This window comes from Epinephelus lanceolatus, chromosome 8 (genome assembly GCF_041903045.1).
Source record: "Epinephelus lanceolatus isolate andai-2023 chromosome 8, ASM4190304v1, whole genome shotgun sequence".
In the NCBI taxonomy this organism is placed as follows: Eukaryota; Metazoa; Chordata; class Actinopteri; order Perciformes; family Serranidae; genus Epinephelus; species Epinephelus lanceolatus.
Genome location: NC_135741.1, coordinates 19,011,551 through 19,027,825, shown reverse-complemented (window position 1 = coordinate 19,027,825; position 16,275 = coordinate 19,011,551). Strand labels below are relative to the sequence as shown.

General features: G+C 42.0%; 1 protein-coding gene across 2 annotated transcripts in view; it reads right to left on the bottom strand.

Annotated features, from left to right (window-relative positions):
• Positions 1-16,275, bottom strand: part of slc2a4rg (SLC2A4 regulator) — a 46,138-nt gene that overhangs the window by 18,719 nt on the left and 11,144 nt on the right. For both annotated transcript variants that reach the window (XM_033628975.2, XM_033628976.2), the window contains exon 3: positions 58-158. In XM_033628975.2, coding sequence (XP_033484866.1) covers positions 58-158 — 101 coding nt within the window. The remainder of the gene's footprint in view (positions 1-57; positions 159-16,275) is intronic.

The window sequence follows — 16,275 nt, the reverse complement described above, 5'->3', positions numbered from 1 at the left end:
TCCACTGTAGGTGTGTTTAAGATTAGGATGGAGCTGATGCTGAGGGAGTGATGTTACCTGTAGCTGCAGAGGAAGGGTAGAGCACCAAAGGGGATGTGGACAGTGAGGTCAGGACAGTGGCTGCCATCACCTCCTTATCAGCATGACCTGAGGGCTTCCTGCAAAAACACACAAATATAGATTGACCACACAGGAAAAAGTCACGTGTAGATTACCACCTCTGAATTTGTCTCCACTTCACCTTGAACCCAAGCATTAGGAAAAGTGTCTAACAATGGTGGATGAACAAAATTCCAACAGGTAATACAATACTGTACTTTTTTTTTTTCCCCCAAAGAAAAATAAAGTGCTTCACATGTGAGCTTCATATCATTCTGCTCTGAATATAGCTGTTAGTGTAGTTTTGGATAACTTGGGCGTCTCACATGACTGCAGGGTCCAACAATAACATTCATGTCAGCATTTTGTGTTACAGCACCCTGACATTAAGAAGTGGGATTTCTTAGTTATAAAGGACGTGAGTTACATGTTTTACACTTCCTGTGAACATAACCTAATTAATCTGATTTCCTTATGTGTATTTACACTGTGTTAACATCTTATTTTGCAAAGCTGACGTATTCATGTATATCCTGGGTTGTTTCAATGAATTTACAGGTCAGAATATGGGTGAACTCCAACTTTGGCAGCAACTGATTTAACCACAAAGATGCTAGCTGGATAAAGAAACATTAGATCACTGCCTCGAGACAACCCGAGAAATACAGGAGGACAGCTGATCCAGCCTTGCTGTCCGAGAACACTGTGGTAAATCTAGCTGCCGCAGAAACTGGAGACAGACACAGGCAGTGCAGAACGAAGTCTTGGCAAGTAGAGCAGTAATGTCGCTCCCGATAAAAATATCTGAAATATTATTTATATCAAACAATATTTTTTTTACTTTTTGAGCACCAGCCCGATCAACTAGCTGATTGTATTTTTGGGCCCGACGATAGAAAATAAAAAGATTAAAACAATAAATTCCACATAAAGTCACAGTGTGTTTGAGATTCAGACTAAAATTATTAGCAGAGATAAAAAGCAGAGGGAAATATAAATGTCTTAGCCTGTTTTTAAAAGTAGACCGAGGTGGGGCACATCTAAGATCATACCGGAAGTTTATTCCAGCTATGTATCGCATAATAAATGAATGTAGCTTCATCCTGTTTAGTTCTAGAGGGTTCATAGTGTGGAAGTAAATCAGAGATATACTTACGTAATAAAACTATTAAGTGATTTATAACAGTCAATTCTTTGAGGCTCTTGTAGCCAGTACAGAGATCTGAGAGGTGGTGTAATATGTTCAGCTTTCCTGCTCTTTGTTAGAACTCAGCAAGCGGTGTTAAGGAATATGTTTGAACAAATCAAACTGCAGCCATACTCTGCAAAACAGTCCGCTGTTTTGACTGAGTAATGGAAAATTATTTTAGAAGAAAAACCCCGGCCTTGTCCCCTGAGAAAGCTTCAAATATCTGTAGCCCCCAAAAATATCAACAGTGATGTTGGAAGAAATTCGAATGATGCAGCGAACAAATCCAACAAAAGAAGTAGCCAGAGTACACAGATACGTGATTATATGCACTGTGGGGAACTCACAGTTTGTGTGTGTGTGAGTTTAAGCATGTGCATGTGTGTGTGTACATGAGGATGTAATGGAAAGCCTCAAGAGTGAAAGGGTTTTGTGGTGTGTTTCTGCACAGCTTGTGCAACCTTGCTTAGAGAGAAGGAGAGACACACTTGTTCCTCCTTTCCTGCTCAGTACACCCCATGCTAAGCAGTCCACCCTCAGCTTAAACCTTATTTGTACTGCCCACTTGAGCTACCAGTGTACACATACACACAGTACACGTTTGCAAACACATCCACATCCTCTGTGAGCCCGAAAAGTGTGCTTTGGCATCCGGCATTCTAATAAAAACGTGACCGAGCACCACTGTAATTCGTGCCGTCCTGCAATTCTGCACAAACTTCTCCACTTCACGCATTCATATTCTCTACGTCTATTTAATTTTGCACTCTCCACCTCTGTTCTCGCTGTCCTTGAAAGCAAAATGCGGGGAAAATTATTTAAGGCAGGGCCAAGAACTCACCCACACATTTGCGCACTCACACACACACACACACACACACACACACACACACAGACTAAGCTAATACAATTAGGTGAATATATGTTCACCGTGTACAGCTATGTGTGTAACATGCAAATCCAAATGCTTTAAAATGTTAACATATGAAAACACACACACACACATTAACACAGTTGCACTAACACAAAACAGACACACATACACACACAGACACACAATGAGACACAGACAGAGGCAGAGATACACATGGTCTGCAGCTTTAAGAGGTCCTTGTCCCGCCCCCAGACTTCTCCACTACACAACCAGAGTAAACTGGTTTGAGGCGTTCTCTCAGCCAAGCCCTAAGCCCTGGCAGAGATCCACTCGGAGTCTCAGAGCGCGCGCACACGCACGCACACACACACACACACACACACACACACACACGTACTCCATGCAAAAGCTTCTCTATGGAGTCCAAAAACACAAACAAAAGTACGCTGTAAATCAGCGAGACTGCGTGTACTGTACCTGCTCACACACCCACTCTCAGAAGTAACAAGACTTTTAAACATTTTATGGACACAGAAAAAGTTCACAAAGTGTTTGAGCTCCCACGCTGATGAGAATTTGCTGGATGGGAAGCAAACAGATCTCAGAGGAATGTACTAGATATGCAGGAATCTCTCAGAGACAGTCTGAACAGTGCACGGCGGTGTCGACACAAAAGATGCTGGTTTTACTCTTCGACATCTCAAAATAAGTGTGTGTTTGTGTGTGTTTGTGTGTGTGTGTGTGTGTGTGTGTGTGTGCTCTGAATACAATGCGGGTAGTTGGCAAAACAGTATAATTATAAAATACCGACGTGGAGAGAATCACAGTATGCAAAGAATAATATCCACACCGCAGCTAAAACAGAAGACATAGCCAGAGGAGAGGCGGGTAAACACACATATACACAGCACACACACACACACACACACACACACACACACACACACAGTCTGGACGAGATATAAAGAGATAACAAGATTAGCCGTGTCCTGTTTCAGTCATTAGCCTTGTTTTCAGCTCTACACAGGGCCAACCAGGGACACACTGTTGATTCATGGGCCTCTGTCGCTTCCTTAATAACATTTTTGTGCTGTTTTTATCATGTTGTTGCAAACATGGACATCGTGTTGTCAGCCTGACACTGAAGTTAAAGAAATGGGCTATTTGGCCTGCCTGTGGAGCTGAAAAGTATACTAACAGCATACCACTGACAGTCATGGTATGTTAGTTGTTGTTCTCTGTGTGTGTGTGTGTGTGTGTGTGTGTGTGTGTGTGTATTAGTCAAACAGACAAAAAAACATGCTGGAAAGTCAGCTAGCTTATTAGCTGATTTCAGAGATGATTCAAACTCACTCTCACAAACCCACACAGAGGAACACCAAGACTCACCAGACCCCATTAATACCCCCTGCCACCCCCCAACCCACTCTGATTTCCTGACATTGAGCTCTTTCCTTCCTCTCCTTCCCGGCAGAAGCATGATCCTCCACCGCAGTTTCGTTACATCTGGTGCGAGTTTTTTTGTGTGTATCTGTGTGTGCATGTGTTGAGCAATAAACACTAATGGCGTGTTTTCGGCAACCTTTTTTCGGAGGGCCAACTATCGATTCGCTCTTACTCATGCTGACTATGGTGGAGCTAATCCACTGTTGTTATCAGACTGACTTTGATATTAATGTTTACACCAAGTCAGAAGCAGATGGCTGCCACATTCTGCCATCATAAAACCAGCTCGTACAGATAACGGCACGGCCATCTGCGTTCATCGCTTATGATCACATCAGCACCTGCAGATACTCTAAATGACACGCTCCGCTGCTCTCTCCATAACTTCTCGTCTGTCCGTGAAACAACTACGGAGCCATTAAACTTGGTGGGACTGGAGGACGGCGCTAAAGAGCGACATCTCTGACAGTAAATCTGCCTGCATCTTCTTATGAGAGGCTTTATTTTGGAGCGGAGTTAAACTGGGGATGTCTCTATTTAGTGCCCAGAGAGAGGTGATTGGAGAGCAGAGATCCCTGTCAACAAACTTGGGTTGTGCGTCCGTGTGTGTGGTACATGTATATATGTGTGTGCTTGGGCGGAAGGGTGTTTTGGGTTTTGGTTTGTGACAAATCTGGATGTTTACAAGAACCTTTCAGTCCAACCATGGTACATTTATGGCATGCAGTAAATTTAATAATGACATGATAAACATGTCCTCCCCCACATATGCAGATGAACATGTGGAGGCACATGCACACTGAGGTATTCAGTGTAGTGACACCATTCAAACTCTGAGCTATGAAATTTACGAGCCCCATCACTGACAAACGTGGTTTACGTGACAGGTACCATGCCTCAATAGTTCGGTCTTAAACCCATTTACATAACTGTACCTGCATACAGTATGTGTGAGTGTGTGTGTGTGTGTGTAGTGCATACATTTGTGGATGCCTCTGATTGGAGCATTTAGCCAACTTGAGTGCATGCACAAACAAAACCATACACTAACTCTCTCTCACACCCACACACACACACAAAACACACACCCTCTTACCTTCCTTCCTCCCTAAATTTCTATTGGCCTTGGCTGAGCCAAGAGCCATCCCCTCTGGCAGCGGCACAACACATGGGCCAGCTTAAGTCAACAAGCCAGGCCTGGGCACATACAGCGAGAGAGAGAGCAAGAGAGACGCTACTGCTATGAGCCAAGACACAAGTAGCAACAACAAGCTCAGAGCGCAGAAAGGGGAGAGTAGCTTGTGTGCCCAAGCATGTGTGTTTCTGTGAACTGGGTGCAATCAATGGATAAGCTTTGTAGATGACCATTATTTCATCCAAGGCGCAGTAAGTCACAATGAGTCCTGGCTCAGAGTATTTCTGTGGGATGCTTTTCAAAATGGACTTAAATTAAGTTGGACACACTTAGAAGAAAACTCCCATCACAGTAGATTTCCACACCAGGTCCTAAGAGGACATTTGGACTTTGATACTGCAGATGGTGATATGATGCTGCCGTGCTGCTGTTTTTCTAACCCCCACCCCTATTCCAGTAATATAGTGGGCTCTCTGCTGTTGTTGGGGAGATGATTGGGCCTTCCCTCTATATTTAACACATCACCCTTGCTCCAGTTACCAGCCCAGTAGAAATCCCCAGGATCTGCCAGGTTTATAATGCCCACTGTGTTCAGTATAAGCCCAGTGTAAGGGTAAGTCTAATATAATTAAACGTGGACCCTATTTCCCTATATTTTTGTGTCTAAGTGACAACAATTCTTAAAACCAGTCCAGTATTGAGCATAAGCACTGCAGCTGGCAGCAGCAAAACAGGCTGCAAAGTAGCCACTCCAGCTTATGTGCACCATCAATTTATGCCCACTAAAAGTGTTTGCTTCTGCCGCTGACAGGCTCACATTATTATTTTAAGTGTCTGACAACTTGAGGAAAGGATCCCAACAGAGATAGACCTCTTTGTTAAAGAGTAAGATCCTTCTGTTTGACCTGAAAGCCCAAGTAGCCATCACCAAACCTAACAGACTCCATTTAAATAAACAGTAATTTTAGCATGTATACAGCCAGCATATTTTCACACCTAACTGGGTGAATTATGGTATTATTTCAACCAAACCAGTGTTGTTTGTTGGATTGTTGGAACAGTGGAAAGACAAACCAAGATGGGTTTTGTGAGTTTTATTTTGTGTCTGTCAACTTTGAGTGGAGTGTGTTTTATGCTGCTAAAATTACCACTTATTTAAATGGAGTCTGGTGGATTTAGTGCTGATGATTTTAGTGCTGTTTATGGTTAGACAAAAAGAATTTAACTCTTAAAAAAAAGTCTATCTGTGTGGATCCTTTCCATAATGTTGACAGACACTTGGAATAACAATCTGAACCTGTCAGAGGCAAAAACAAGCACTTTAAGTGGGTGTAAACTGACGGTTTGCACATGTCCCAAGTGGTTATGATGCAGCCAGTTATTCCCATTAGTAACTCGGACACAGAAACACAGGAAAATAGGGTTCAGTTGAAACTTTGGTTCAGGCCAGCTGCCACAGTTCACTCACAACATTGTTGAAAACCAACAAGCACAGCTAAAAAAACTGACATGTTTATCAGTGATGTATTAAACTTCCTAAAGTGTATTTTTCATCTTAGTTTTTCTGCCTAAGCTAATCTAATCACTCTCACTCCCTGCATGTGTATCCCACCTGTTAGACTCAGCCAATACGCAAGTTTACCAGAACACAAATTCCCACAACCCCCCTCCTATACACAGCTTTTGCAGTCTGTGAACATTTAGTAGCAACCCTACCATTATACAGGTAACATGCGGAGATTGTTTCACTCTCAAAAGACCAATATCACTTTAAGTCCTGGACAACACAGTAGAGCTTCATCTTGTTTACCAGGGGAAAAAATTAAGTGTTACACAGATTGCTTGGACGACACCAGTTGTATGAGGTCAAGAAAAAAGAGGAAGACAGAGTGGAAGGGGCTGGGCAGTATCAGCAGATTTCATTGTTTTGACTTGGCTGACCACAGAGTGTATCCGTTTTGTATCAGGATGATCCAAAGCTGTGCAGAGTTTAATATGGTTGGTCCAGGTTTCACTGGAGTTGTACACTGCCAGCAATAATCTCTGGTCTCCATCGCAGCACCAGTGGTGGCCACTTTAAATAGCACTTATCCATCCAATGTGGTCACGTGACCAACACGACCCCTAAAACAGGCATCTGGGTGTATTTGTGTGTCTCTGTATGTACTGTATGCATGTACGCTGGCTTCTTCATATCCAAAGCAGCTGCGTGTGCCCCGGAGTGGCACAGAGATTGGTGTGTGACCTTGGCAGTCACAGAGACAAACAACGCTGTCACACAAACACATGGCAAAATCAACTTTCAAACACCGCTCTGTTTGAGTCATGATAGGATTACACGTTCAACAAACACTGGCTGTATTTTCATATTGCTTTTTGTCTCTGTCTGTTTTTCTCTTTATCTCGCTCAAACACTAACAAATGCAAATGCGCACAGCGGTGGAGATATGCACAAAATAAAAAAAAAAAATTAAAAAAAAAGGAGTAATGTTTCCAGTCATGAGATAGACTTTTCCTGAGGCAAAGCTTTTCATTTATTCATTTCTAAAACATGTGTTTGCATCACTCATCCTCACGCACACTCAGAGGGAGAAAATGTGAGGGAGGCTGACTGATAAAGTGATGGAAACCACAAAACCACAAGAGCATTGTTAACCATACACCCCCCCCCCCCCCCCCCCCCGTCATGTGTTCTGGTGTTCTGATATGCATCTCTCTCTTCTTTCCTTTCAGCCTGTTTAAGGCTCGAGGGATCCTGTTTTGCTCTAAAGGGAATTTGGACTGTGCACTTTTTATGTAGATGAGCCAGTGTGTATATTCCTAAGGCATGGAAATCACAGATGAAGATGTAGATGAATATGACTCATCAGTGCACACATACAAATGAAAAAGTAAGACCAGAGCAGGGAATGGTATGGTATGGTGTAGTCGAACTGGTGTATCTTGTTTAACGAGGTAATGTAGTGACAACTGAGGCTATCTGAACTGACCAGGCTGGTGTTGACGATCGTCTGCCCGCTGTGCAGCCCTGACAGCTGCCTCGTCCATACGTACTATTAATAGAACACCCACTGCTCTCCATCCCGCAATCCCTCCGTCCCCCATCATCCTGCCTCGACTACACTGAATTACGTAATGCTCTCTGTCCCTCTCTCTCTATCGCGCTTCCTAGCTCGCCCTGCAGACAGATGGTCATGATTGGCAGTAAACAGTCAACCCCTGAAACACAACACAAGCCCCCCCACCACCATGTTGACGACCGTGATCCGCTGCCTCTGTCCGGATCGCTCACTCTCTCTGTTTTTTCCTGTTTTGTATTCCTGGAATTTCTTAGTGCGACACCTGCCAGGGTTCCCATGCTTTCTTAAACATCAAATTCAAGGACCAAAATTTCTTCAAACTCAAGGAACCACCACAGCATAGTTTAAGACACAGATCAAGGTTAAATTATAGTTACAACAATGATAATTTTTATGACAACTAGCAGGGTTTACAGAAGCTGACAGACAACAATTAAAAAACAGCCTATTTACTTGACATTTACATTTACTAAAGATGATCATGCTTAACAAAATCCAATGAAAAAGATCACTGTTTTTGGTGAGGAAACCAGGGCGATGCTAACTTCCGTGACGGCCTACAGAAAAAGATCATCCTTGCAGCACTCTATGAATACAAATATATAGATATAAATATGTAGGCAGGCATCAAGTTGTGTTGTCACTATCTATGCATGTGTTTGTGTGCAGTTTATAGACATATTGCCCCTTTCATAAGTACCCAGGCTCCGAGCCCCCTGGAGAGGGAGAGGCTGTTAGGCAGGAGCCGTGTCTCCTTAATGTGGGCTGTGAGTGTAATGGCTATTCAGTCGCGGGACAAAAAGCCCTCTCTTTCCATCTCTTGATCCTCGAATGCAATCTGTAGCCTTAGGGCCACGCACAAACAACGAGTGGCTTTGTTCTGGCCAGATAATAGAGGACAAGACACAGCAAAAGACATGATTCCCTCTGTGGTGTCTGACTCCCAATGTCTGCATTACATCTCTTAAACTACAGACAGGATCCTCCGCATGTATTCCACTTTAACAGCAATTTGACAGGTAAGACGTCAGTGTAAAAGGGTTGCTCAGTGTGGAGCAATCTGACTGATCAACCCCTCTTTGTAGTGCTCGGTCCTCAGAGAGAAAATGTTGACACAGCACAAGCAATTAACTGGGTGACGACAGGGTAGATCATGACGCACTACCTGACATGCATGCCATGCCCACACTGTGGAAAAAGCTAGATGTGGAGATATAGTATGTCATTATGTTTGTAGGGTGAGCCCCACACAGGTCAGTCAAGTGTGGCAAATACAGTTGGTGTAAATCGGATAATAGATAGGTGTGCACACACAGACAAGCCTTCTCTTGGCTTTACCAAATAAAAACCCTTCAACAAGTCGAGATAAGTTGCATCTGTTAGCTTAGGCCTGACTTCAAACTTTCTACCACCCAATTTTAAGACATTAAATCCTCATAAAATGCATTGTAAACATATTACCATTAAAACAGATGACAATAATAAAAAAAATATATTGTAATCTATAAAAAGAGCATACAATAAACGTTAAACTCTTATGTTCAATGTCTCTAGGGAAACTGGTTAATGACTAGCAGTACCTCGCTTTATTGCCCCATTGTCAATTCAGGCTACACAACAAGATTAACTTGTAGCTATAGCAACTTCCCTTACAACTTCTTTCAGTCCCCTCCAATAACAATGTTGTTGCTAGGGGAATGCAGGGCAGTCTCTCCTGAGCAGAGGCCTTAGATTTTTCCCCCCTGCTCTACTGAGGACGGCAAACAAGATAGGCCCTTCTGCCGGAAAACACTGCCTCCTTATCAAAACGCTTGTCGTTTTTCATTTGAGTCAGGAGTTGATGTAGTGAGCCAGAGAAGTCAGCCGAGTTGTTGCGTTTTTTTTCTCCCTGAAAAAAGTATTTTATTCCTGGCCGACATCCGTTCACATTATATTTTGATATATCTAAATAATCCAAACCGCTCAGGGCTAGACTGAGGTTTTGATTCTCCAGAATCACAGACATGTCATCTCCTGAGCCTTACGAACAACTGAGCTGCGTGTTTGCTCTGCGAATGTTAAGGGAAACCAGATCAAATCAAATAAGAAAAGTTTATTCTGCGTGTCATAAACTAAGTCTGTTTCCCTCTGACTTAAACATGAAAGGGGAGTCACAACATAGACTTTGATATAAAACTCAGAAGTAAAACAAGCAAGAAAAGACAGATGGGAACCGAATCAAACAGAAAGAAACATGTCTTGAAACTTGGAACACAGATTAAAATGGTGGAGAGCCCCGAACAGAGCGGTCAGTTCTCTTTCTGCAGCACTCTCTCTTATTTTGTTCCTCATTCTTCACTTCCCACTCCCTCTCTCGCCTGCTCTTGAGATTTGCCCTTCTGCCATCACAAGCCAGAGCAGGCCTTTACTTGGTTTCCTGTGTTTTGCGAAAGCAAACCAATGCTGCTCCAAAACAACTCTGTTCCACTTACTCCCATGAAGCCAAATATCTGCAGGGCAGCATCAGACAGACAAAGACTCCAGCCAGTAAAATAAACTGATCAGTATCTTTTTTTTTCTAGAAAGAGAAAGTGATGGTGCTCAGAATAAGACACTGCTTAAATGGTGAAAAACAGCCGTTAGTGGAAGACTGGCTGCCAAGTTTAAGGGAGTGTGATGTAACTTATCTTTTATTATAAACTTACGAGAGACAGAGAGCATGAGAGACAAAGATAGAGACAGAGAGGCAAAGATCCTCCTACCCATCATATGATTTGGCTGTTGTAACCTTTACAGAAATAAACAGTGATAAAAACACTTGAAGAAAAACAAAATCAAACAAATAGGCCTTCAGTTGACCTTTAAAGCCTTCAAAGTCTCCATGTTGATTAGCGTTTATCTGCTTCTTCCTGCACACTGAAGTGTGTAGCATTATAATACACACAAAGGGTAAAAAGGGTGCAAGCACATTAATATTCAATTTTCAGCCATCCTGAGTAGGACTGACTGTGTGAATAAACCAGCTCACTCTGTCATTTAAATATCTGATGCCTGAGGTACATCATCAGAAGGTATGAACAAAAAACATCATCGGTCCATCTCCATCTCCAAAGGTTTCACATACTTATCATGTTACACAACATCTCCACTTTTAATCCAATTTGCAATGTTTAGTTTATATCAGGCCATTTTTAAACATTATTATTTCAACAACATAAGGCTGTGAGGGTTTGTGTATTTGTGCCGAACCAACACGGTACGGGGGTCACGGTTTAGTGCATGCAGCCGCACCCAGAATACATGGTATGTGGATTGATGCATGAGATGTAGAACCATAGTTGACAAGCACAGGTTCTACACTGTGGACTACACATGCTGAAATGCTGGAGTGGAAGACCTGCCTGTGAGTTCCTGTTCAGCTACAACAGCAACAAGGAGAGAGTTGTGTACAAGATGAGGACAATGTGTTGGCTTTGCTCCACTGCTGTAAGGTATGTGAATGGAAACACATCCGACATGCTAATGCCCATTGGATGGCATCACCCAGATGTGCTGATCACCAGGATTATAAATGTTGCTGCTTGCTGTTGGTGCTTTAAATGTTTAAATATAGTCATGGTGAAACTAACTCAAACCAATGATGCACAAATTTTATTTTTTATTATTTTATGTATTGTGGTATTTCCAATTTCATAGCATAAGAGATGCTTTTCAGTTTTATAGCCATTTGTGACCTGTTGCATTTTGGGAAAGTGTTACACCCTGAGAACAATAATATAACGTAAATAATATATCTGCAAAAAATACTACTATATTTTTTTGAAAGCTACCCTAACAAACCAAACATAGTTGGTGCAGTGATGCACTCTAACAAAATAAAAGCAGGAATTTGAAGCAGGCATTTAAAAGTGAATGTACTAAACAGTGTGTGCCTGTTGGTCAAAGTCTGTGCCGAGAGTCTAATTTTAAAACAGTACACTCAAAACACAGCTTTGTGAGCTGGTTATTATTGCTTTTATTTGCATGCTGAACAGCACAAATTAAGAGAATGTGTGTTTTCTGTTCATTTACAGGCTGAAAGTGCATTTTCTAGGACCATTTATAATTACCATATATTTGCATAAATAATGAAAGACCATGACAAATAGTGTTTTACCTGTAGTATAGTAATTATCACAATAATAAAATACTAATAATTTAGATGTTGTTGTTGTGTATTACCTGGGTGTTATTATTTTGTGGTGGTAGTGGTGTTTGTGCCTTTTGTATCATGATGTAACCCAGTCCTTTAGCACCTGATTAGCCCTAGTGTATCACCCCATCCTCAGCCCCCTACGATCCCTCACAGTCTGTACTGGATAGTGACTAATATTGTAAAAAAAAAAAAAAAAAAAAAGCCATAAACCATATCTTTAAAAATTTAAGTCTCCCTGTCGATCCTTTGGCCTGGGGCCTGCAAAAGCCATTCACCTCTCTGCAAATTATCAGTTTTTTAACATCCTACAGGAGGAGGCTGTGACACTACTGGGAATAAGCGAAGGAAAATAGTCCCTCTATCACCCTGTGATGCCAACAATGGGATAGTTAATAAGATGAATGGAGGCAATTAGAGCACATCATGGAAACACAAGAGAGGTGATGATGATAAAACTGGGCGTCTACCTACAGACAGATGTGGAAAGACAGAGGGCTGATCCACCATGAGACATCTGAGAACACATTAAACTCTGACTCTGGATCAGACCGCTCATTCTTTATTGTTAACAAACATGTTGAAATATGACTGCTGAGCTTCACAAAACGCATGAGAATGACTTGCTAGTTGAATGCAACCTGCCGGTCTCCCTGTGAGAGTTTTCTAACGATGCCAAACCCGGGCAATCGTCAGGTTAGGGCAAACGTATTCTCCTGAACAGACAGACAGACAGACAGATGGGAGAGCTTGCCAGACGCAGCGAGCAGCGCTGGCCCAGGGAAAGTCATGCCGTGTGTGACTGAAGTGTTTTTCTGTCAAACAGTTAGGTCTCTCTACAGCCAAGACTCTTCACTCTCAGACGCATTGACACACACAACCAAACACACACAGACAGATTCGGTTAACTGACTGCTGCAGATCTTAAATTGCTGACTTAGGAATGTTAAAAGCATTAAAAAAGTACATGAAAATTGAACATCTACAGTTCCACAGTGACCGAGCAAATTCAATCTGCTCCTGAGGACCATGTCATATGGTCAAAAGCTCCAGAACAAGTGGGTAAGTTGAAGACTGAGACTGTCAACAGTTGTTCCAAAGGTTATAAACAAAGTGTCAAACTTGGTTACGCAATAAATTGCTGCATAATACAGCAACCTCACTAAATACATTAATCTTTGATCTGTTTTAATCATAAACATCAGCTGATAGAAAGTGGCTCATTAAGGCAGTGACAGTAGTTAAGCAGGTTTAAAGGTTGGAGAGGAGACAGGAGCGTCGCGATAAGCTAGTGAGGCTTCTAGGGCTTATAACAGATCCAGCTTCAGAAATACCAACATACCACTAAACCTCATTCATTTACACACACACACACACACACACGACGTGCAGACGTGCACGTACTTGGCACCTCAAGTCCCCTCTGGTGCGTCTACGTTCCCTAGTAAATCTGGTCAAATGTAAGGGAGCTGACGTGAGCCCGCCTGTTAAGGAGAGCAGAGTTGAAACCAGAGACAGAAACAGCTGCTCAGCATGCCAATAAAATGTGTAACACCCCCTGCTCCCCCTTATACTCGTGTGAGGTTCAGAGGTGCCTGTACTTTTCCCTGTTAAACCTCTCATTTTTCTCCAGCTTAATCTGACAGCTTTTAAGGACAGTGTTGTTGTCACTCCGTTATGGGCCATTTACTATCACCAGCATCTTGTTTACATTTCCTTCAACTGTACAACACATGCCATATGTTTATAGGACTTTTACTGGCTACTTTTTATAGAAAAATACAAAAGACAAAAAGAATTCTACCTTGTTAAACCCAAGACAAAGTGGCCGCTGTAGACCCAAAATAAGACCACAAATAAAAAGACAAGGAAGTAACGATTAAGTGTGTAGGGCAACATGTTTATGAGGGATTTCTTCTTGTTGATGTCACATGGCTGACGGCAGGCAGAGAATAAAGTGATGAACTGAAATAAAGACATTAGTGTTAAGTAAATATAAAAACATCTTTTTTATGATGGACTACCATTTCCAAGTCTGTGCAATGGACAGCAAAAGGATTTCTCCAAAAGTAGGACAGCGAGCTCTGATATCTTAACGTCAGCGTAATACTTTGAAGGAGATGATTTTAAGTTTACTGGTATTATCCTTTAAGTTGCCTACTCACTCCCTTTCTCTCTTTCTCTCTTTCTCCTTCTTTTCCCCTATGTCTCTCCTCCCTTGCTCTTCCATCCTTTCCTCATGGTGTAATTATGGTGAACAAAACGCAGCGTAAACACCAGCTAGTGTATATATCGAGAGCATGGTGTTGATTTTTGGTCTTAACCGGTTTTGGGCAGATCGGACAGGAGTGAGGGTAAGCAAAAGTTGGTGAGACAAGAGACTGGAGATCAGCCTTGCCCTCTCCATAAATCACAACAGGACACACCTGAAACATGCCCGACTCAAAGGGACCAGACCAATGCCAAAAAAACAAAAAGAAGAAGAAGAAGAAAAAAAAAAAACTTTCCATCTTTGGATGAAAACCAAGTGTGGGTGAAAGTACAGCCGATCAAAGACAAGTGAGAACTACCAGTTCCCATGCTCTGGAACAGCTACAAGAGTTTCTGGGGCTATTTGGGCAGTGATCGGGGCTCTGCTCCACACCTGACTGGACAGCCTCATACACTCAATGCTTTGTGCAGGGGCATGCTGGTGCTAGTAGCCACCACCACTAAGATTAAGTGGGGATACTTTTGCCTCTCCCCTGGCCGGAAATCTCCATCTCAAGAATCTTGGAAGCAGTCAGAGGAGTCCAAGGGGTGTGTTTTTGCTCTTGTTTAAAGAGACTGCTGAAAAAAACTCTCTTAAGTTGCCTTAAAACACCTTTAAACACTATTTCACAGTCATACACACTAAAGACTTTTAAATATATTTTTATTAGACCAATTTTAAACCAAAGTAAATGATGCTGCCCCAATTCTTATTCAACTTAGTTTGTGATAGTAGAAATTAGAAAGTTAATTTGTTTCATTTCTGATCTCTTCTTTATTATTCTTAAAGAGGACCTTTATGCTCATTTTCAAGTTTACACTGTTTTTTTAAAACTAGAACATGTTTACATGCTTTAATGGTAAAAAAACACTTTATTTTCTCATACTGACTGTGCTGTAACACCTGTATTCACCCTCTGTCTGAGAGGGCTCTGTCAGACCAATACTTAAATGACAAGTATAAGCTCTTTCTACCATGAAAAATCACATATACAACCTTGTAAACACAACCGGACATGTTCAGGGACAAATTTACTACATCCTGAGCTAACTATATGTGTTTCTCTGACTTTAGCATGTAGCTTTATTTAGCAGTGTAGGCTACGTAATGCAAACACTTGCAGTCTGACGCCTGAAGCAGACGCCCACGTGAAGAAATCTGGCACACTACGACATCATACTGTAGTCAGAATAGAAAGAAACTGCTGGAAACAGAGTATTCAGAACAGTCTGAAGCTTGAAGTTTTTGCTCACAGGGATTGCTTCTACATAAGTTTACCTCATTATTTGAAACTTATTCCAAGTTTAATATGAACATCCTTCATTGTGACACTATATATATAAGACACAAAATATGGAAAAACATAATAGGTCCCCTTCAACTAGGAAAGCAGTGCAAATAAAAAATCTTAACAGGTCTTAATTTTGACTGTTTCAACTTCTCTCCTCATTCTTTTTATGGACCGGTGGATACCACACAAAACAACAAGACTGGTGAGGCTGACCGAAAAATCAATCTTTATCTTTATAAACAAGTTTATAGCTACAGGGAGGAGACCACAGAACCCGCGCTAATGGATGAAAAAACAAACACTGTGTACATAAAGCAAGAGGCTGTCAATCTCTTCCCCCTCCCCTCTCCTTCTCTGTATTACTCCACAGAGTGTGCTCACACATATCAGGCAAGAGCCACGCACATAAAGAGTCACCTAGAGTATGTAATTGTGAGTGTGTGGGTTTGTGCATATAGATAATTATAGGCGATGTATGTGTAAATAGTGCCAGCTGACTCAGCAGGGCACAGCCAGTATGTGGATGCATGACGCAATATCCAGGAGGTGAGAGGAGGACAGCATTATTAGCGGGTCTGTGATAAAAGAAACCTGACTACCTCACCACGAGTACAGACTAACAGTGTGTGAGTGTGTGTGTGTGTGTGTATTGTGTGTATGTAGGTGAGAGAGAAATAGGATTAAAAAAAGGAAAACACACAAATCTGTGCTGTCACTTGTAGAGCTGCTTGATTGATTG